At 41.0% G+C, this 22,376-nt stretch overlaps 1 protein-coding gene across 1 annotated transcript in view; it reads left to right on the top strand.

The window, feature by feature from the left end:
• The window catches only part of col4a5 (collagen, type IV, alpha 5 (Alport syndrome)), a 456,319-nt gene that overhangs the window by 52,305 nt on the left and 381,638 nt on the right, over window positions 1–22,376 (top strand). The window contains exons 3-4 of the mRNA XM_028815432.2: window positions 9,710–9,799; window positions 13,534–13,578. Of these exons, the coding sequence (XP_028671265.2) occupies window positions 9,710–9,799; window positions 13,534–13,578 (135 nt within the window). The remainder of the gene's footprint in view (window positions 1–9,709; window positions 9,800–13,533; window positions 13,579–22,376) is intronic.

The following is a 22,376-nucleotide window of genomic DNA, read 5'->3' as shown; positions in this document are numbered from 1 at the left end:
CTGTGTAAAGAGAAACATTCCTAATGTTTGTGCGAAATTTACCCTAAACAAGTTTCCAACTGTGTCCACGTGTTCTTGATGAATTCATTTTAAAATAACAGCCTTGATCCACTATACTAATTCCCTTCATAATTTTAAACACTTCAATCTTGTTACCTCTTAATCTTCTTTTGCTTAAACTGAAAAGGCTCAGCTCTTTTAATCTTTCCTCATAATTCATCCCTTATAGCCCTGGAATGAGCCTGGTCGCTCTTCTCTGAACCTTTTTCTAGTGCTGCTATGTCCTTTTTGTAGCCTGGAAACTAAAACTGCACACGGTACTCCAGATAAGGCTTCACCAGTGCATTATAAAGGTTGAGTATACTGTAACCCCCTTGGATCAGTACTCCTCACATCGTATATAACCTAACATTCTGTTTGCCTTTTTTAATTCACCTATCTTGGTATCAGCAGCAAACTTAACCAGCTTGTTACTTGTATTCCTATCTAAATCATTTATATATATATATATATATATATATATATATATATATATATATATATACAGTAATCCCTCCTCCATCGCGGGGATTGCGTTCCAGAGCCACCCGCGAAATAAGAAAATCCGCGAAGTAGAAAACATATGTTTATATGGTTATTTTTATATTGTCATGCTTGGGTCACAGATTTGCGCAGAAACACAGGAGATTGTAGAGAGACAGGAACGTTATTCAAACACTGCAAACAAACATTTGTCTCTTTTTCAAAAGTTTAAACTGTGCTCCATTACAAGACAGAGATGACAGTTCTGTCTCACAATTAAAAGAATGCAAACATATCTTCCTCTTCAAAGGAGCAAACAAATCAATAGGGCTGTTTGCTTTTAAGTATGCGAAGCACCGCGGCACAAAGCTGTTGAAGGCGGCAGCTCACACCCCCTCCGTCAGGAGCAGAGAGAGAGAGAGAGAGAGAGAGACAGATAAAAAAAATCAATACGTGCCCTTCGTGCTTTTAAGTATGCGAAGCACTGTGCAGCATGTCGCTTCACGAAGCAGCTGCACAGAAGGTAGCCAACGTGAAGATAATCTTTCAGCATTTTTAGACGAGCGTCCGTATCGTCTAGATGTGCGAACAGCCCCCCTGCTCAATCCCCCTACGTCAGGATCAGAAAAAGTCAGCGCAAGAGACACAGAGAAAAGTAAGTTGGGTAGCTTCTCAGCCATCTGCCAATAGCGTCCGTTGTATGAAATCAACTGGGCAAACCAACTGAGGAAGCATGTACCAGAAATTAAAAGACCCATTGTCCGCAGAAGTCCGCGAACCAGCAAAAAAATCTGCGATATATATTTAAATATGCTTACATATAAAATCCGCGATAGAGTGAAGCTGCGAAAGGCGAAGCGCGATATAGCGAGGGATCACTGTATATATATATATATATATATATATATATATATATATATATTAAGAATAGTACTGGCCCTAGCACTGACCTATGTGGAACACCACTCTTAGCATCAGCCAGTTCTGATAAGGTTATGATTCCCTTTGCCCCTTAGTCCAATTATTTCCCAAACACTGATGAAAAATATTAATCTTTCACATTGCTTCACAGCAAAAATTCCCCTGATGTGATAAAGGTGTCACATAGTCATGGTTGATAGTGTCTTGTAGCATATCACTGGTGCTCTGCAGCTATGAGCACTGATAGATTTTTGTTATTTACATTGCTGTTGTAACAGTGCTGACGAGTTTCATCAACTCTGCAAAATGAGTCGCCAGGTGTATTAGTTAGCAGTCCGTTATAAAGAGCAGCTTTACCGCAAGCTTTACGGAAGCCCAGTAGGAGAAGTGATCAAGTTAGAGGGCAATTATTAATAGTAACAGACATGACACTAGAAAAAGTAATTGACATTTACCAAGCAAAGGTAATAACATCTAGCCAAGTTGAATGACGAAATTGAAACAAATAAGATTAAAACAGTTGAGCAAAGAAAAAAATCACAAAGTGAACAGTTAAAAATGCTGAGCATGGCAAGAATATGTGTAGTAGGCATAGACAAAACCCTGAATATAAGAAGTATCCAGCTCAAGGTCAAACATGAAAATTTTGTCATAAAAAGAATTTCATGAAAAAATGCAAAATGCAAAAGCATCATAGTTAATGACAGAAAAGTGCATACTGTTGTACAGTGTGAAAATGACATGATTCATCGGTCTGAGAATTCAAAAATAAATCAAAAAGATTGTGTCATTCAATTTTGATATAGGATCAGAATGCAATGAAATGTTGAAAAAAAACATTTAATTCACTAAACAAAAAACTCAACACTCAAACATCTAAATTTAAACTTGTGTCTTATTCTGGCCACAAGATGTCAGTATTGGATACCACGACACTAATATGTGACTACAAAGGTCAAGAATACTGCATTACCTTTGAAATACTGTAGAATGCTACAGCTATTATAGGAAGGGCTATACAAAATACCTTTCACGTTGTACTCAAGCTATACACTTTTAATACACCCATAGAAAGATATAATTTCTTGAGAGACATATAGATGACAGATGATTTAGATGACATTGTTAATATAATTGATGATATGCTGGTCTGTGGAAATTCTGTGGAAGACTGCAATCACAGGCTAAAAAAATTATTAGAGAGAGTGAGAAAGTGAAACTTGAAACTAAATAAATGCAAAATCAGAAGAAGTTAAATTGCATTTATAAGTCATATACTGAGTGCTAATGGGCTGAAACCAGATGAGGAAAAGGTGAGAGCCATCACACAGTTACAGTATTCAGCTAAGATCATATGCATCCTATCCAAAAACAGTGCACCACTTAGACAGCTAAGAAAGACATAGAGTGGCATTAGGAAATTTATGGTACTTGTAAAAGTTAGCGTTTTATTTTTTCAGTTTTATTCTCTCAGTCATGTTCATGCTCCACCACATCAATCTAACAAACTTGTTTTGTTATACCACCTCTTTATTTGAAAACAGTGTCTGATCTTGTGCACGAACGAGACTAGGACTGGGAAAACTGTAGACTGTAGAGAATAACTGTGATTGTGAGTGGTGTTTTAAGACAATGGAACTGGAAATTCTCTGATGTGCACGGATAAAAGTTGACACACAAATGCTGGTGAATCATGCCTTCTTGGTATCTTGTTGTCACTTGAATTTTTTTTAATTCAGTTTTATTCTTGAGTGTTTCTGTTCACGCTAAATTAATATGCACCTTCTGGTTCATGATGTCAAAGTCGCACTGACAATAAGGTACAGTACGGATATATGATATTTGGATTAATTCATTTTATGACTTGTATAGTACATTTCAGAAAACATTCGGAAAACATTGGGCACTGATGCAACATTATATTCATTCACATACCGCATATGTCTGCGGTAGACTGGCGCCCTGTCCAGAGATTTGTTCCTGCCTTGCACCCTGTGCTGGCTAGGATTGGCTCCAGCAGACCCCCATGACCCTGTGTTAGGATATAGCGGATTGGAGAATGACTGACTGACATACCGCGTTTGTTGCCCAGTCTCCACATTTTGGTGCATGCTGGTGTTTCTTTTGTATTCCAGGAGATGCAGAGGAAAGAAGAGTATACAATCATCAAATTTAATACAGTAGTTAACAGTTCCCACACACCCAAGGAGCATCCTTCCTACATTTACGATATGTGTACCTGTTGCAATGTATACACCTCTCTATGCTGTGGTTCCTATTACATTGAAGGATCACCTGACACTGAGTTTTCTTTCCTGGAGGAAGCATAGGGCAGATCAGGTGGGGGGGAGGGAGAGAACATGAATGTGACTTGAGAGAATAAAGTACCATAAATTTACACCGGCTGTTAGAGATTCAAATCAAATATATGTTTTTATTATATAATAGTGATATGAATAGCAGCTCACTGCTCAAAACGGTAACTGGAGAACCCTGAATTTGAAACCGTGACCTCTTGATAAGTCAGCAGTTCTTACCACTGCACCACCCAAGTGGTCATGTCAGCACTCCAACACAAGCCAACTTCTTTTTCTTCAGTTATATTCTTGAATAAAAGTGCACTTTTTTTTGTTTTGTCAATTATTACTAAAACATGAAAAATGTTTCTGTTTTAGCTATGTGTTCAACAATTCCTGCCTCACATTTCCTGTCATCCTACATATACCCAGATTGTTGTAGACACTCCAGCCACCGTAAAAAACTTACAATCTCCGAGACGACAGAAAGGACTCCTTTTTGCTCTCTGCGGGAGTAGCTCTGCTGCAGCCACAAATAGGACGACTGCTCACATCATGAAGAGGATGGGGGAAAGCCCTCAAGAGCCCCATCCCCGGAAGAGTCGAAACCATTGGAGATCCAAAGGGGTCAAGTCTGCTGGTGATCAGAACTGGTGTGGTGCTGAGGAGTCACCCGCCGCACGGCAGCGCACGGGTCCCAATTTCAGGTGGCCCATCTGGGTAGGCTCATGGAACGTCTTGTCTCTCTGGCAAGACGATCATCTTCCTCTGCTGTTGGAGGAGCCACGTAAACTCTGCATTTCAGTGGCGGCACTCTCAGAGGTGCGCAGACGGGGGACTGGTCAGATCTCTGTAGGTGGATACACCTTTTATTAGTCTGGTTGCTCTGATGACTGTCATACTCGGGGAGTAGCTGTTGCTGTATCGGATTGGCTTCTTCTGATGTTTTCTGATGTCACTTCTTTCAATGGGGTATTATGAGACTCAGATTACGGAAATCCCTGGGTGCCTTGCCTATTGTCTCAGTGTATGTTTCGACCGCGGTGAGTGATGTCTCAGCGAGGGAGACATTTTATTTGCAACTTCGCTTGGTGGTTGATGGGTTCCCATGGGGTGACACTCCTCTGGGTGACTTCAATGCAGCCACTGGCACTGACAGGGCTATATATGAGGATTGTCTCGGTCCCCATGGGTCTGGTGACCGTGATGAAAGTCGCTCCATGTTCCTTGACTTTGCAAAAGGTCAGGGGCTGCGAATCACTGGATCATGGTTCCAGTGCCCTAAGCTGCATTGTTGGACTTGGTACTCAAATACTGGTGGTGCCATGAAGGAGATCGATCACATCCTCGTGGGCAGATGCTGGAGGCTCTTGCAAAACTTCAGGGTCTACAGAAGTGCCCAGTTTGTGAATTCTCACCACAGACTTGTTATTGCTACTCTTAGGATCCAGCTTAGGTCCAGTAGGTTACCACCTACTAGGAAAATGAGCCTGGACTTGGTCAGACTCCAAGACCACACTGTTTCTAACGAGTTTGCACGCAGTTTGTGCGAGGAACTTGCGGATTTGGGTGCAACTGCCATTCCTAATGTGATGTGGAATACCTTCCATGACAAGATACTCAAGAGGAGTCGTAGCGCATGGCTCAATCGCAACTCTGGTAGGTACCAGAAGCTGACTAGGATGGCTGCAAGGGCTCTGAGGGCAGATAAAGAAGCATTTGTTAGAGGAATCTGTGAGCAAGTGACACACCATCTGTGGTCTAGCGACCCGCGTCCTACTTACAGAGGAATTGAAGCATTACGCACATCTGAATCTGTTCCTTGGAGAGTCGCAGTCAGGGCGGCTGATGGAACGGTCCTCACGGATGACACTGCAGTTGTGGCCTGCTGGGCTGGCTACTTTGAGTAGTTGTTCAAAGGTGATCCTCCGGCTAAGATGTTGGATATCTCTGGGTCCACCATTCTTGAGGCTGATCCTCCAATTATCTGTGAAACACCCAATCTCATTGAGATTGCACAGGTGGTGAACCAGCAGAAGGGAGGAAAGGCTGCAGGGATCAGTGGTATCCGGGGTGAACTTCTCCAGGGTGGTGATAAGGTTGTCCTCCTGGCATTGCAAGCAATCTTTGCTTCCATTTGGGAGACTGGCATCATCCCAACTGACTGGAAAATGGGGCTTGTCGCCCCAATCTGGAAAGAGAAGGGTGATCACCTGGATTGCGGGAATTACAGGGGGATAACACTGCTCTTGGTGCTGGGTAAGGTCCTTTCTAGGGTCATCCTCAATAGGATCCATGATCACTTGCTCACCTACCAGTGACTGGAACAGCATCCTGGCACTGAGGGTTCTCCTGGAGCACAAACGCGAATATCGGCAGAGTTTCTTCATGGCCTTTGTCGAAGTTTCGTAAAGCGTTTGAATCAGTTGGTCGAGCTGCCGTGTGGGACATCCTAAGGGTTCGCGGGATCCCCTCGAGTGGAAAGGGGTGTGTGGCACTCCCAATATCTATGCAAAAGGATGAAGGTCCAAGTCTTTAGAGTCCTGGTGCTTCCTGTCTTGCTATATGGTTGCGAGACATGAACGCTATCCAGTGGCCTGAGATGAAGACTGCACTCTTTTGGTACTGTGTCTCTGCGGAAAATCCTTGGGTACCATTGGCTTGACTTTGTGTTGAATTAGCGGTTGCTCATGGAGTACTGAATGAGAAATAGTTAGGGAGTGTCAGTTACAACACTAAGGCCATGTGGCACGTTTCCCCGAAGGTGATTCAGCTTGTAGGATCCTCATTGTTGGAGACCTGTGGCTGGACCAGGCCAAGGGGTCGCCCACGTAACACCTGGCTGTGGCAGATATAGGGTCATTTCCGGAGGGTGGGACTGGGTGGTTGCCAACCGGAATCCCAAGCTGTTTAGTTGTGTGGTGGGTGCGGCAACGCACTGTACCAGTGCATGCTCCCCAACTTGACTTGACTTGTTGTAGACACGGAACACACATGAAATGCATGTGTTCCAAATGACAATATGACAAAAGCAACAAAATGAAATTGATGGCACAGTTCAAGTTCAGAAAGTCGCACAGTGCCCAAAATAAAAAAGAAATTGTCAGATATCAAAGTTGAGGTGAAAAGGTGATTTGCAGCCCACTGTCTATATGTTAACACCAGTAGAGGAAGTAGTGGAATTCCAGAGCTCAAACCATTTTGAGCAGTGAGCTGATGCAGTTATTGGCAAGACAATTATAACTGGCATTTTACCACCACTCGAGCCTGTGCCTATGAGTGGAGGTTATTATGTTGCTGTTGTTCAGTCATTGAGTTGGCGAGTGGATTGACAAGCCACATCTTCAGAGGATACCCACTGTTACCTAAGTAATCGTGTTATATGGTTACATCACACAGATAACTTACAATTTTGGCTAAAGGGGTAATATTAAATGTCTTGTCTTACTAAGAAGTCAGCCATCACACACAACACCTTTTTCAAATTTGTTCCCAACACTTCTGTTTCTCAGAATGTATGAATCATAAATTGAACCAGGCCATCTCGGCATAAAATTAACGAGGTGTTTCGCATCACAGACAATTTGCATATTAATAGAGTGGAAATGCTTTCTGTTTACAGAGGCAAATTCATTCTCTTAAGGTGTTTTAATAGCAATGTGCATGCAATCGACTCTTCCAATTACATTGGAAACTGTATGTTGCTGTGAAATGTGCTTTGAAGTTTCCCTGTTCAACCACAGTGTAAGGAAATCTTATATATCTGGATGACTGAGAAATACCCAGTTGGTCAGCCAGTTCAGACTCGTGGCTAAAAACCTGAGGCTGGACATGTTCAATTTTTTCGGGTAATTTTTTTTGGTCAATTGCTTAATAGACGATTACTTTTACTTTTTTGCAAAAACAAAGAAAATGTAACTTTATCAAATATTTTAATAATATTAATAATAAACAATTCAAAAATAGTTTTTCTAAATAAATCAAGTTTAAAATGCTGCTGTGATGATGCACAATAACTAAGTAGCAGAGCAAACTGCAGATGCATAGTGAAAAGACATTTATGTTTTGCAAATGAGCAGTGTGCTTTCTTCTTTCTTGTTATGAACACATGTTTTGCACAATAAGTACATCCCAAAGATTTTATAGATGTCATGGGAGCAATGTTAAAGTGGAACAATGCAATGAAGTTACAGCAGGATTCTCTGTAAAAAAATACATAGTACACTGTAAATCCGAGATCACATGTTGTACAGTTGAAACTGCACAACACAACAAAGTTTTAGTTATGTAGCTATAATGTATTTATATAGCATGCAACAAGTCAATATCAGGTAAAAACAATGCTGACAGTCCTTATACTGAATGTATATATACTGTATGCTGCCATTGATCTATCCTTTTGCTACTTATGCAGTCACGATCCTATAGTGGATAAGACCAGTATGGAAAATGCAATGATATGTGTTGGGAATCAAGGTTTTGTGCAGAGGCTTCAAAAATCCACCGCCCAAAAGACATTTGTAAAATGTACAGTAACTGAACAAATCACTTGGTTTAAGAATCTGCACTATATTAAATAAATGCATTAACCATTATGAGTGAGTGTTGCTTTTAAAGTATGGCTAAACAAAAGTTCTAATAAATAAATAAAATTAAAAATATCCTTCTCTTTGCATAGTGAATTTTGAAAAGTGTTAGAAATGGTTAGGGATTTTCATTATTTATACAGTTTTGTAGCAGCGTTTACTGGAAACGCTACATCCTGGATGGGATGTCTCTCTCAGATGTTAGTACAAACATCTTGATTACATGACACAGAGACATCATGTTTAGTTAGTGAGTCAGTTACATTTAGACTTGTAGCAGCGACCAAGGTTTTCAGATCTTTCTCTTGAGCCTGATACACTGCAATATCTTCCTCAAATACACGTATTTTATATAACTATTACTTTGCTGTCCTCATTAATTACTCCAGAATATCCTAGCCATTATCCTACTTTCTGATTACCACTTTTGTGAACCTTAAAGACTTTGGGAGAGATGAAGAAGTCAGGGTTCTTGTCTGGAGGCAGGTGGAAAAAACAAAGTAATGCTTCTCAGCTAGCTTAGTAGTTGAATGACTTAGAACACTGTCATCTTGCTATAAGGCATCTTTAATCTTTCCCTCTCTGATTCCTCTTTATATATCTCTTACTTTATTTTTTCCCTTTCCTGTGCCTGGTGGGAACAGTGGGAAGTGCATGTTTGTATGGCAGGATGACAGTGATGGCAATGTTGGGATTGGTGTACCAAATGATTATGTGGATGTGCAGTGTGTCAGTCACAGTGTGAGAGAATAGTCTGTGCTGAGTCCAAAGAAAGATTTGTCATAGGGTTAATACGGTAGGTATGCTGCAGAGAAACAGATAATCATGGTTAAGGCATGTGGAGTGGAAGGCAGAAGATGACTGGGTGAAGAGGTGCACTGTGATGGAGGTGTACATACAGTAACGGCTAAGACAATGTTATTGGAAAGGGTGACTAGTGTTGGAAAGGGTGACTAGTGACATGACCAGAAAGGGTTTCACTCCAATGATTTTTCAGGACTGTGAAAAGCTGTTTCTGATCTTTTAAGTCTTCAAACTTCCAGATGAATATGGAGGATGACTTATATTGGTGACATAGTGTCACTGGTTTAAAAAAAATAGACCGGATAGGTCAATAACTCACTGCTTTTATGTTACCCTGAAAATCATCATCATGAAAGCTGTGATATTTTAGGATTTTAGTAATATTGTAGGGACACTTAAAATAAAGTGTGGATTAATCTTCTACATACGTTTTTATTAACTGTACTTAAAGTAGTGCCATGAGATATCATCTAAAATAAAACATGTTGTTTGTATGGTAATAAAAACTGCTTTTCTGTCAAAAGTGTAATGTCAGTTATATGAAAATGTAACAATAAAATTTTGTATGAATTCTTATAGGGTGAAAGGGGCTTACCTGGTTTGCAAGGTCAACCTGGTTTACCAGGTTTCCCGGGTCCAGAAGGTCCAATAGGATTAAAGGGTGAAAAGGTAATCAAATTTCTTATTTTCCTTCTGAAAGTATAAAACTTAAAATTTTTAAATAAGATGAACAAAATGTGCGGTACTTTACTTATACTGTTATAAATTTTCATTGAAACTCTTGTCTAAATTCATAGATTTTGAGCATATCCCTAAAACTATACTTTTCCCTAATACTTATAACTGGATCTAGATAAATTAAATGAATGATGATTGATCATACTACAGTTACAGTGTGCTTCATGAGAATTTTATTATTGCAAAATTTCAGGCATAGCCCTCATGACTCACTCTGTTTAAAATGAGCCAAAAGTGTTTTAACAGAATTTATGTATGGCTACATGAACATCATAAATTATGTTTGTTGCTTATAGACTTCTCTGTCTTTTTTATCAAAGTGAGTTCTTCACAGGGCAGGATATGAAGATGTAGTCCATGTTTAGAGAGTATCCTGTTTGGGAATGCAACAGTTATAACTGATGCTTTGTATATGATGATTATTATTAGATTCTTCAAAGTTTGATATCCTGCATACACTGGAAAAGTTCATAGATGAATGTGATGAACTCTGGAGGAAAGCTATTACCGTTAAATATGAGGTTTGGCCCTAAACCCTCAAAATGCATTATGTTTATTTCTGGTCAGGAGTAAGTAACTGTCTGAGTGGGGGCTTTAAATTACTTAAGTGTTTTATTTCTTAGTGAAATTAGAGGTGATTGTGAGGTTAACCAGTGAATCAGTACAGCAGCATCTGTTTTATAGACATTATACAGATCATCTTGGTGAAGTAAGAATTGAGTCCTTGGGTGAAACGTTCGATTTATCACTTAGTCTGCACTCCCATCCTTACTTATGGTCACAAGCTTTAACACTAGAATCCCTGAAGCCTACAAAAAACTCATAATCCCGGGCCAACTTAAATTCTTTCACACCTCTCCATTATCGTCTTTTGTTTTGTAAATGTGTCGATCAGTACAAGCAGCAAGCAGCCTGCTATCCCATCCCCCCATCGCTGCAGCTTAACTCGGGCAAAATGTTCTCCAAGCTCAAGGCTCTTTATCTGCATGTGAGGTGCTTGGAATTCTATAGGGTAAATAATATATCATTATTTGGAACATAAGCACTTCATGTGTGTTCCGTGTCTACAACAATCTATGTACAGTAAATGTTGGATGCCAGAAACATTTTCATGTTATAGTACTAATGACAAAATTTTGATATGAAGTGTATAATGTGTCAAGACTGAAGACCAAATTTCAAATAAACACTTTCACAAAATATACATGTATAACAAAACAAGCGTGCTTTTATTTAAGAATATAACCGAAGAAAAAGAAATCGGGTTAGAGTACAACGCCAGCATGACCACTTGGTTGGTGCAGTTGTAAGAACTGCAAACTCATAATCAAGAGGTTGCAGGTCCTATTCCTAGAATTACCATTTTAAATAGGAGGTGCTCTTATTATTACTATTATAGAATAAAAACATACATTTGATTTGAGTATGTAACAGCTGGTGTAAATTTGTGGTACTTGTAAAGGTTAGCATTTTTTTTTATTCAGTTTTATTCTCTCAGTCACGTTCACGCTCCCCCCGATCTGACACTGCTGTTTTCATATAAAGACATGCTATAATAGAGGTGAACTCGGATGAGGATGAGGTTTCTACATCGGAGAAAGAGAACAGAAGCCCTCCCTGCAAGAAATCTCCACTCAAACATAAGAACAACGCAGCTGCACCAGGAGTAAAGGCAAAAGATGGCACCATTTGGATGCAGCAAGAGGTCGGGCGTCATCCTGCCAGTGAATCTGACACATGCATGTCATTCAACAAAACAGCAGGGCATGCCGAGCTTGCCAAGGTATTATGCAAAGTTCTGTTTGTGATTATGTTTTGTGATGGTCTTTATATGAAATACATTTATATGTTACTTATATAAAAGCCACATTGAATGTTATTTACCTATTTACCTTGATTTATTTACTTGTCTTCCTACAGCATAATGTCACAAGTAGACTGAAGAGCTTTCTGTGTTTGATCGACACGAGCATGCTGACAAAGTACATGTGCAATGCCACTCCTTATTCAAGAAAAGATCCCAGTCATCCCAAGGGAGAAAGTCTTTCCGAGACTAAGGTCATAAAGCTTATGTAACCGTTTCTGGACAAAGGCAGAACCATAACAACAGTTGCATAAAAAAGTGTGACAGGAACTTCCACCTGCAGTTAAAGTTATTTGTGTACTGAATTAGCATTGCACATGTGCTTTGGCAGCATGCCAGTGCCGATCAAGTCCAGGAAGCTCTGCAGTCCACTTGTGACTTTACGCTGTAGGAAGATAAATAAATTAAGATAAATAGATAAATAACATTCGATGTGGCTTTTATATAAGTAACATACTGTATAAATGTTTTTCACATAAAGACCATCACAAAACATAATCACAAACAAAACTTTGCACAATACCTTGACGAGCTTGGCATGCCCTGCTGTTTTCGTTGAAGGACATGCATGTGTCAGATTCACTGGCAGGATGACACCTAACCTCTTGCTGCATCCAAACGGTGCCATCTTTTGCCTTTACACCTGGTGCAACTGCATTGTTCTTATGTATGAATAGACATTTCTTGTAGGGAGGGCTTCTGTTCTCTTTCTGTGATGTAGAAGCCTCCAATTCATCTGAGTTCACCTCTGTTATAGAACATCTTTATCTGAAAACAGCAGTGTCAAATCATGTGGAATGTGAACGTGACTGAGAGAATAAAACAATAAAAAAATACTCTAACCTTTACAAGTACAAATAAAATTTACACCAGTTGATACAGACTCAAATCAAATGTATGTTTTTATTCTGTAATACTAACAATAAGAGCAGCTCACTACTGAAAACAGTAATTCTAGGAAGCACCTGGAATCGGACCGACGACCTCTTGATTATGCGTCAGCAGTTCTTACCACTGCACCACCCAAGCGGTCGTTGTAACCTAACCCGATTTCTTTTTCTTCAGTTATATTCTTGAATAAAAACACACTTGTTTTGTTATGTGTACCTTTTGTGAAAGTGTTTATTTGATATTTGGTCTTCAGTCTTGACACATTATACACTTCATGTTAAAATTTCGTCACTAATACTATAACGTGAAAAAAATTCTGTTTTAGGTATGTGTTGAATATTTTTTGCCTCGCATTTCCTGTCATCCTACATTTACATAGATTGTTGTAGACACGGAACACACTTGAAATGCATGTGTTCCAAATAACAATATATTATTTACCCTATACAATTCCAAGCACCTGACACACAGTTAAAGAGCCTTGAGCTGGGAGAACTTCTTGCCCAAGTTGAGCTGTGACAGTGGGGGGATGGGATAGCAGGCTGCTTGCTACTTGTATTGATGGACACATTTACAAAACAAAAGACACTAATGGAGATGTGAGAAGGAATTTAAGGTGGCCCAGGATTATGAGTTTTTTCATAGGCTTCAGGGATTCTAGTGTTAAATTTTGAATGAAAGAATTACATTACAAGAACACTACTAGTCATGCCCCACTGATTAGAGAACCACAGGAAGACGCAAGACAATCTTGGCGAATTTTATCCCTGAGTAGGTTTGGGATCATGGAGGAAAGAATTTGCAACTCTCATTAGAATAAGCAGAGTGTAAATGAAATAATGAATTCTTCACAGAGTAAATTTACAGCAAATTGAAACTGCTAATTTTTTATTTATTTTATTTTGTTTAGGGTGATGAAGGACCACCAGGAATACTAGGACCGAAAGGAATACGAGTATGTCTAACTAAAATGTTTTTTTTTGGTTTTATGTTAATTTTTGTGGACAAACATAATTTAAGAATTTGCTATGTGGTTCATTCAAAGATCAGCAGTGAATATATTCAATGATTTTCTTTCATTTTTAATTGTGTTGGAAAATTGCTTTAGAAAAAAATGAAAATAATTAGCAGTTGTGAACTTGACGCTGTACACTGAGGCATATGTAAAACACAACAAAAGACTTTTATTTTCTTCAGCTGGAGGGCACGTCTTCCCCTTGAACCCCCCAGCCACAACACAGTCCCAAGTACTAAGCACAAGCAAAACACTCCAGTTTGGCACCACCACTCCTCCCTGTTAGCCTCGTCCTCTTCCTGTAGAGTTGTCCAGACCGGCTCAGGGACCCATGCGGCACCCCCTGGCGGCCACCCCAGATCCCAACAGGGCTGGGGAGAACTCCATCTCCCATGGAGCCCTGCAGGAAACTGAGGCACCATCGTCAGCTGGGGAGGCTGCCACCAAGCGTCCCGGGGGAGGTACTTAGAAGCCCATGGTTGCTCCCCGGGAACATATGTAGAAGGGGCTTCCCGACTGGGCATGGGACCCGGCCTCCCGCCACACAGTATAAGTAAATCGTAATAGATGTAGCCATTCAAAATACATAAATGATGTTATTTTTGCTGTGTACTGCCTGTAGCAAACAGTATGAAATCATACCATTTCAGAAATCTTCAGTACTGTAACTGCACTATCATGAAAACCAGTAGGTGGAGAAGTGAAGGCTTGAAATGATTTGTGGAGTATTGAAGCTGCTACCAGAAAAAGCAAGGATTTGTACCTAGTCAAAGCTCAGTGACAGTTCTTTTTCAAGTTTAAATTTCAAATTTAAGTTGTTCAATGTACAGACTTTTAATCATTTTAATCTGTTTTTATGCTTTTTATGAACATGATGTGCATTTTTAAGGCATACATCCACACTGAGAAAACTGGTAATAGTAAATAACAGTAATACATTTTATTTAGTTTGTCCTTTAAGACATTTTAACTTAATTAATAAACAGACTTCACAGACTTGGTTGACACCCACACACACGCTGCATTTCGTGGTTAGGGTTTGCGTTTGTGTACGTTCACCCTGTGAAATTGTAAACTGGTGCCCTGTCCAGGGGTTTTCTTGCCTTTTGCCTGATGCATGCTGGGATAGTCTCCAGCTTTTTACCACCCTGCCCAGGATAAGTGTTTTTTTAAAATGGGTGGGGGTTTTGGAAATTATGTTTGTGATATATGCTTTATAATAGGTCTTGAATGCTATAATCTTCCACCCATCCATTTCTTAAAATGAGTCTTGGGGCTGTATAGAGAATATTCTGTAAGCATCAACTGCAAAATATTGCACAAACTAACTGTCTACAGGGCATCACCTTATAACAATCATGAGTTATAAGTTTAATCAGGAATATTGTATAATAGGTTAAAAACAGATCACTGCTTTCCTAAATGAAAATTTAAAACTGTGCCACTGATTACATTTACTGATTTGATAAACCCTAAACATGGTGTTTAAGGTGGCCATCATTTGTGAAGTTTGAATTAAGTCAGATGTGCAATCAGTATGAAGATTTCTGAAAATGTTGCACAACTTACAGTTGCAGTCTGTATTTTTTATTGTTAGATGCTAGGTTTGAAAAGCTCTTGTCTGTTAAATTTAATTCAGTTTATTTTTGCATAGCACCCTTCACTGAGTGCAGACTTCCTGCAGTGTAACAAGTTTACAGGTAAAATCAATTATAGACTTTACAAATTACTAATTACATAATTAATACACAAAAAGGTACAGATTTACTTAAACCGTATGTCTGGATCTCACTTGACATTTTAATCATTAGAACAGTTGGTCCCATTATAGTTCTTCATACTGGGGGACACACTGAGATACAGTGGCATGCAAAAGTATTCAATACCCTTGAAAGGCATCAGAATTGTCTGCATGACAAAAGATTTATACAAATACTTATCCTTTCAGCATTTTTAATGTGAACTCTTATGATGTTACAACACATTTCCAAAGTCAAAATAAACCATTTTCAGTAGATATTTAACTGAAGAAAAAAAACTCACAAGTTAGTGTTTGCATAAGTATTTAAACCTCTGTGCTTTAAAAGCTCCACATTTACACAAATGGCAAATCAATCACAAATGACACAAAGTTGATAGTCATTTGACTATAGTTAAACATAATTAGGTACTACTTGTGAGTCCTTTATATTTCTCTGGATATAAAAAGCACCCTTTGTAAGGGTCCGATTGCCCAAAAATGAAGACAAAGGAGCATTTTGTTGATTTGAAAAACTTTAAAGTCATTGAAATGCACAAGGCAGGAAATGTCAACAAAAAATATTGAAGAGTTTGAACGTCCCCTTAAGTACTGTTGGATGCATCATCAGAAAGTGCAAGGTTCATCACAGAACCCAGATCTTGACTAGAATAGGCTGTCCCTCAAAACTAAACATCAGAGCAAGATGTTGACTTGGTGAGAGAGGCTACTAAAAATCCAACCATCACTCTCAGAAGTCTGCATTGTGTTTTGGCTGAAACTGGAGTGAAGGTGCATGTGACCACAATTACAAGAGCTCTCCATAAAACGGGCCTGTACGGGAGGGTAACAAGAAAGAAGCCATTACTTAAAAATGTCCACATAAAAGCACTTATGAAATTTGTTACAAAATTATGAGAAACACCCAGTTAAGATGTGGGAGAAGTTTTTATGGTCAGATGACACCAAAATAGAACTTTTTGACCAGACTTCAAAGAGGTATGTGTAGCAAAAAACTAACACTGCTTATGCCTCAAGAAACACCATACCTACAGTGAAATAGTGAAATATGGATTGCTTTTCATGTGTTGGGACTGGGAATCTTGTCAGAATGGAAGGCACAATGGTTGGACACAAATACCGCACAGTATTGCAGGAGAACCTGTTCCAGTCTACTATTAACCTACGGAAAGGTGCTCTCCCATTCCTTAGGACCAACGGACCCATGTTCAACTTCTATTCACATGAAACCCTGCTCCACTTCGGCCTTCAAAGCTATCGTTTGAATATTTGCTACTACCACCAAAATGTGCACCAGTGGCGGCTCCACCCGGGCCCTTGTCCTAGGGTTCGGCGCACACTGCAGCAGCCCTCCAACTTGTTCCCACTTCCATGACTACCATGCTGCTGTCCATATCAACCAACACCTTTTCTTGGATCTGATGAGCGTTGCCATTGGGCGTCTTAACTCATTGCTAATCCTGCAGCACCAGTTATGCTTACCAAAAGTGGCCCACTAGGCATTCCACATCACTGTTCCACACCAGCGAGCCAGGCTTCTTACCCATTTAAAGTTTTGAGAATAGGTTGTGATTGTTTTCGCCCCAGTGCCCCTTAACATTCGCTTTACCATATAATACTGCATTGTCAAGTACCAGCTATACTGAGGGAAATTTTGGAGGGAACCATCTACTAGATGCTTCGATTAGTCTTTCATGCGATTAGCACATCAGGACCACTGTGGATCTCCACCAGAGTTTCTTCTGGCTTCATCCTGCCCAGGCATAGTTCACCATATTTTGCGACCTAGATTCAACTTTTAACATGACAATGACCCTAAGCATAAGACCAAAGTGACACTATAATGGCTCAGTAACAGAAAGGTGAATGTTTTGGAATGGCCAAGTCAAAGCCCTGATCTTAACCCTATTGAGAATCTGAGGTACTATTTCAAAACTGCTGTATAAAGGCACCATCCCACCAACACAGAGAATCTCTGTAAATTCTGCCAAAAAGAATGGGGAAGAATCACTTGTGAACAATGTGCAAAACTGGTACATATTTACCCCTAAACAATTAAGGCTGTTATTGCAGCAAAAGGGTTCTTGATAAAGTTTAGGGCTTAAAAATGTATGCAGTCACTAACTTTTGAGTTTTTCTTGTTTAGTTAAATATATACAGAAAATGTTTTATTTTTACTTTGGAAATATATTGATACAGCATAAGAGTTCACATTAAAAGTACTAAATGGATAAATATGCGTACAGATCTTTTGTAATGCAGAAATACTGCTAATATAATAATACATAAATGGTGATCTATATGTTGCTTTTTCCAATATGTTACACAATGCTGAGTGCTAACATACAGTACTGTGCAAAAGTTTTAGGCAGGTGTGAAAAAATGCTGTAAACAAAGAATGCTTTCAGAAATATAAATAATGATTGTTTATTGTTATCAATTTACAAAATGCAAAGTGAGCGAACAAAAGAAAAATCTAAATCAAATCAATATTTGGTGTTACTACCTTTTGCCTTCAAACCAGCATCAATTCTTATAGGTACACTTGCACAAAGTCAGGGATTTTGTAGGATTATAGTCAGGTGTATGATCAACCAATTATACCAAACAGGCACTAATAATCATCAATGTCACACGTAGATTGAAACACAGTCATTAACTGAAACAGAAACAGCTGTGTAGGAAGCTTAAAACTGGGCGAGGAACAGCCAAACTCTGCTACCAAGGTGAGGTTGTGGAAGACAGTTTTATGTCATGGCAAGATTGAGCACAGCAACAAGACACAAGGTAGTTATATTGCATCAGCAAGGTCTCTCCCAGACAAAGATTTCAAAGCAGACTGGGGTTTCAAAATGTGCTGTTCAAGCTCTTTTGAAGAAGCACAAAAAAATGGGCAACGTTGAGGAACGTAGACGGCGTGGTCAGCCAAGGAAATTTAGTACAGCAGATGAAAGACATATCAAGCTTATTACCCTTCGAAATCGGAAGATGTCCAGCAGTGCCATCAGCTCAGAACTGGCAGAAACCAGTGGGACCCAGGTACACCCATCTACTGTCCAGAGAAGTCTGGCCAGAAGTGGTCTTCATGGAAGAGTTGCAGCCAACAAGCCATACCTCCGATGTGGAAACAAGGCCAAGCGACTCAGGTATGCACGAAAACATTGGAACTGGGGTGCAGAAAAATGGCAGCAGGTGCTCTGGACTGATGAGTCAAAATTTGAAATATTTGGCTATAGCAGAAGGCAGTTTGTTCGTTGAAGGGCTGGATGGCGGTACAATAATGAGTGTGTGCAGGCAACAGTGAAGCATGGTGGAGGTTCCTTGAACGTTTGGGGCTGCATTTCTGCAAATGGAGTTGGAGATTTGGTCAGGATTAATGGTGTTCTCAATGCTGAGAAATACAGGCAGATACTTATCCATCATGCAATACCATCAGGGAGGCGTATGATTGGCCCCAAATTTATTCTGCAGCAGGACAACGACCCCAAACATACAGCCAAAGTCATTAAGAACTATCTTCAGTGTAAAGAAGAACAAGAAGTCCTGGAAGTGATGGTATGGCCCCCACAGAGCCTTGATCTCAACATCATCGAGTGTGTCTGGGATTACATGAAGAGACAGAAGGATGTGAGAAAGCCTACATCCACAGAAGATCTGTGGTTAGTTCTCCAAGATGTTTGGAACAACCTACCAGTCGAGTCCCTTCAAAAACTGTGCAAGTGTACCTAGAAGAATTGATGCTGTTTTGAAGGCAAAGGGTGGTCACACCAAATATTGATTTGATTTAGATTTCTCTTTTGTTCATTCACTGCATTTTGTTGATTGATGAAAATAAATGATTAACACTTCCATTTTTGAAAGCATTTTTTCACACCTGCCTAAAACTTTTGCACAGTACTGTATATAGACAGTGTACTCAATTTTACGTCCCGAGTCGAGGTCAGTAGCGCACCATCCCCACCATATACAGTGTTGACACTGCACTGCTTTCCCTTCCTGAGATGCCGGATGGTGGACCAGAATCTCCTCGAAGCCGTCCGAAAGTCGTTCTCCATGGCCTCCCCAAACTCCTCCCACGCCCGAGTTTTTGCCTCAGCAACCACCAAAGCCGCATTCCGCTTGGCCTGCCGGTACCTATCAGCTGCCTCCAGGGTCCCACAGGACAAAAGGGTCCTGTAGGACTCCTTCTTCAGCTTGACGGCATCCTTCACCGCCGGTGTCCACCAACGGGTTCGGGGATTGCCGCCACGACAGGCACTGACCACCTTACGGCCACAGCTCCGGTCAGCTGCCTCAACAATAGAGGCACGGAGCATGGCCCATTCGGACTCAATGTCCCCCACCTCCCTCGGGATGTGGTCGAAGTTCTGCCGGAGGTGGGAGTTGAAGCTACTTCTGACAGGGGGCTCTGCCAGACGTTCCCAGCAGACCCTCACAACACGTTTGGGCCTACCACGCCTGACCGGCATCCTCCCCCACCATCGAAGCCAACTCACCACCAGGTGGTGATCAGTTGACAGCTCCGCCCCTCTCTTCACCCGAGTGTCCAAGACATGTGGCCGCAAGTCCGACGACACGACCACAAAGTCGATCATCGAACTGAGGCCTAGGGTGTCCTGGTGCCAAGTGCACATATGAACACCCCATGCTTGAACATGGTGTTCGTTATGGACAATCCGTGACGAGCACAGAAGTCCAATAATAAAACACCGCTCGGGTTCAGATCGGGGGGGCCATTCCTCCCAATCACGCCCTTCCAGGTCTCACTGTCATTGCCCACGTGAGCATTGAAGTCTCCCAGCAGAACGAGGGAGTCCCCAGAAGGTATGCCCTCTAGCACCCCCTCCAGGGACTCCAAAAAGGGTGGGTACTCTGAACTGCTGTTCGGTGCATACGCACAAACAACAGTTAGGACCCGTCCCCCCACCCGAAGGCGAAGGGAGGCTACCCTCTCGTCCACCGGGGTAAACCCCAATGTACAGGCTCCAAGTCGGAGGGCAATAAGTATACCCACACCCGCTCGGCACCTCTCACCGGGGGCAACTCCAGAGTGGTACAGAGTCCAGCCCCTCTCAAGGATGGATGGATGGACTCAATTTTACTTTTTCACAGTGCTGCCAAAACTCACACATGTGCTATATCAATACTAAAATGAAGATTAATGCCATCCATCCATCCATCCATTCTCCTCCGCTTATCCGAGGTCGGGTCGCGGGGGCAGCAACTTGAGCTGAGATGCCCAGACTTCCCTCTCCCCAGCCACTTCTTCTAGCTCTTCCGGGAGAATCCCAAGGCGTTCCCAGACCAGCCGAGAGATATAGTCCCTCCAGCATGTCCTGGGTCTTCCCCGGGGCCTCCTCCTGGTTAGACGTGCCCGGAACACCTCACCAGGGAGGCGTCCAGGAGGCATCCTGATCAGATGCCCGATCCACCTCATCTGACTCCTCTCGATGCGGAGGAGCAGCGGCTCTACTCTGAGCCCCTCCTGGATGACTGAGCTTCTCACCCTATCTTTAAGGGAAAGCCCAGACACCCTGCGGAGGAAACTCATTTCAGCCGCTTGTATTCGCGATCTCGTTCTTTCGGTCACTACCCATAGTTCATGACCATAGATGAGGGTAGGAACATAGATCAACTGGTAAATTGAGAGCTTCACCTTGTGGCTCAGCTCCTTTTTCACCACGACAGACCGATGCAGAGCCCGTATTACTGCGGATGCCGCACCGATCCGCCTGTCGATCTCACGCTCCATTCTTCTCTCACTCGTGAACAAGACCCCGAGATACTTGAACTCCTCCGCTTGGGGCAGGATCTAGCACCCAACCCTGAGAGGGCACTCTACCCTTTTCCGGCTGAGGACCATGGTCTCGGATTTGGAGGTGCTGATTCCCATCCCAGCCGCTTCACACTCAGCTGCGAACCAATCCAGAGAGAGCTGAAGATCACGGCCTGATGAAGCAAATCTTTTAATTTATTTAGGTCTAAGTAGCATCCTGTTTAGTTTATTATTATGGCACGCTTTGCTGAGGGCACACAGTGATGTGCCTCAATTTCATTTAGACAGTATAAATAGCTGATGATGTTGTGTATTTACTCGTGAATATCACCTGTATTTAGGTTATCTTAAATCACAATTCTGCTGTCTTTAGGACAGTAAATATTTGTAAATAATGTTCACTTGGGAATGTTTAATTCACACAGTATCAAAGTGGTTTTGAGGCTAAATCAGAATGGTAGGATTGATCTGATTCACTGGTAAATATTTCCTAAATAAGGTGCACTGCAAATGCCAATGTAGTTGTAACTCTAGAGTAATATGAAGATTAATGTTTAGATATGACAGTGCCATGCTGACGGTGTATGTGCCCAAAAAGAATAAGTCTGACAGCATTCTCGGTACCATTGCTCACGTACTCCACAAGCGTGGAGAGTTGTTCTCATACTGAAGTGTTTATAGCTGCAGGTGGAAGCTGCCGTTGCACTTTTCGTAACTGATCTTTTCCTGAATTAGGAGTGGTATTGCACATGTACTTTGTCAGTGTTTTGTCTTGGTAGAGTATTATATTACTCTACTTTCCCCTATTGTATTATTAATATGTAGCCTTTGTCAGAATGCCTCAAATCTCCCAGACTTACCACTGTTTATAAGGTATTATAATATGTAACTTCTCCCCACTTTCCCTTCTACATTTATAACCTCAGGCAATTAGGTGTTGTAAAAGACAAGCAGGAGTTAAATTACAATTTAAACAATGTATTATTGGTAATATTCATAAATAATAACAATATGCAAAGTACATTTGAATATTGGCAACCATACAACCTGATAAATGGTGATGTGTAGTTTCAGGCGGCACACAGACTTGTTAGTTACTTAAAAATGTCTCTAGTTAAGGCATCATTTTGTGGTCAGCTTTCTTCAGAACAGGACACATGCCTATCTCAATATGGCTGCCGAGCTGTGCTTTTCATTGTGTTG

This window comes from Erpetoichthys calabaricus, chromosome 12 (genome assembly GCF_900747795.2).
Source record: "Erpetoichthys calabaricus chromosome 12, fErpCal1.3, whole genome shotgun sequence".
Taxonomy (NCBI): Eukaryota; Metazoa; Chordata; class Cladistia; order Polypteriformes; family Polypteridae; genus Erpetoichthys; species Erpetoichthys calabaricus.
The sequence above is the reverse complement of the archived record's forward strand: the minus strand, read 5'-3'. Positions and strand labels throughout refer to the sequence as shown.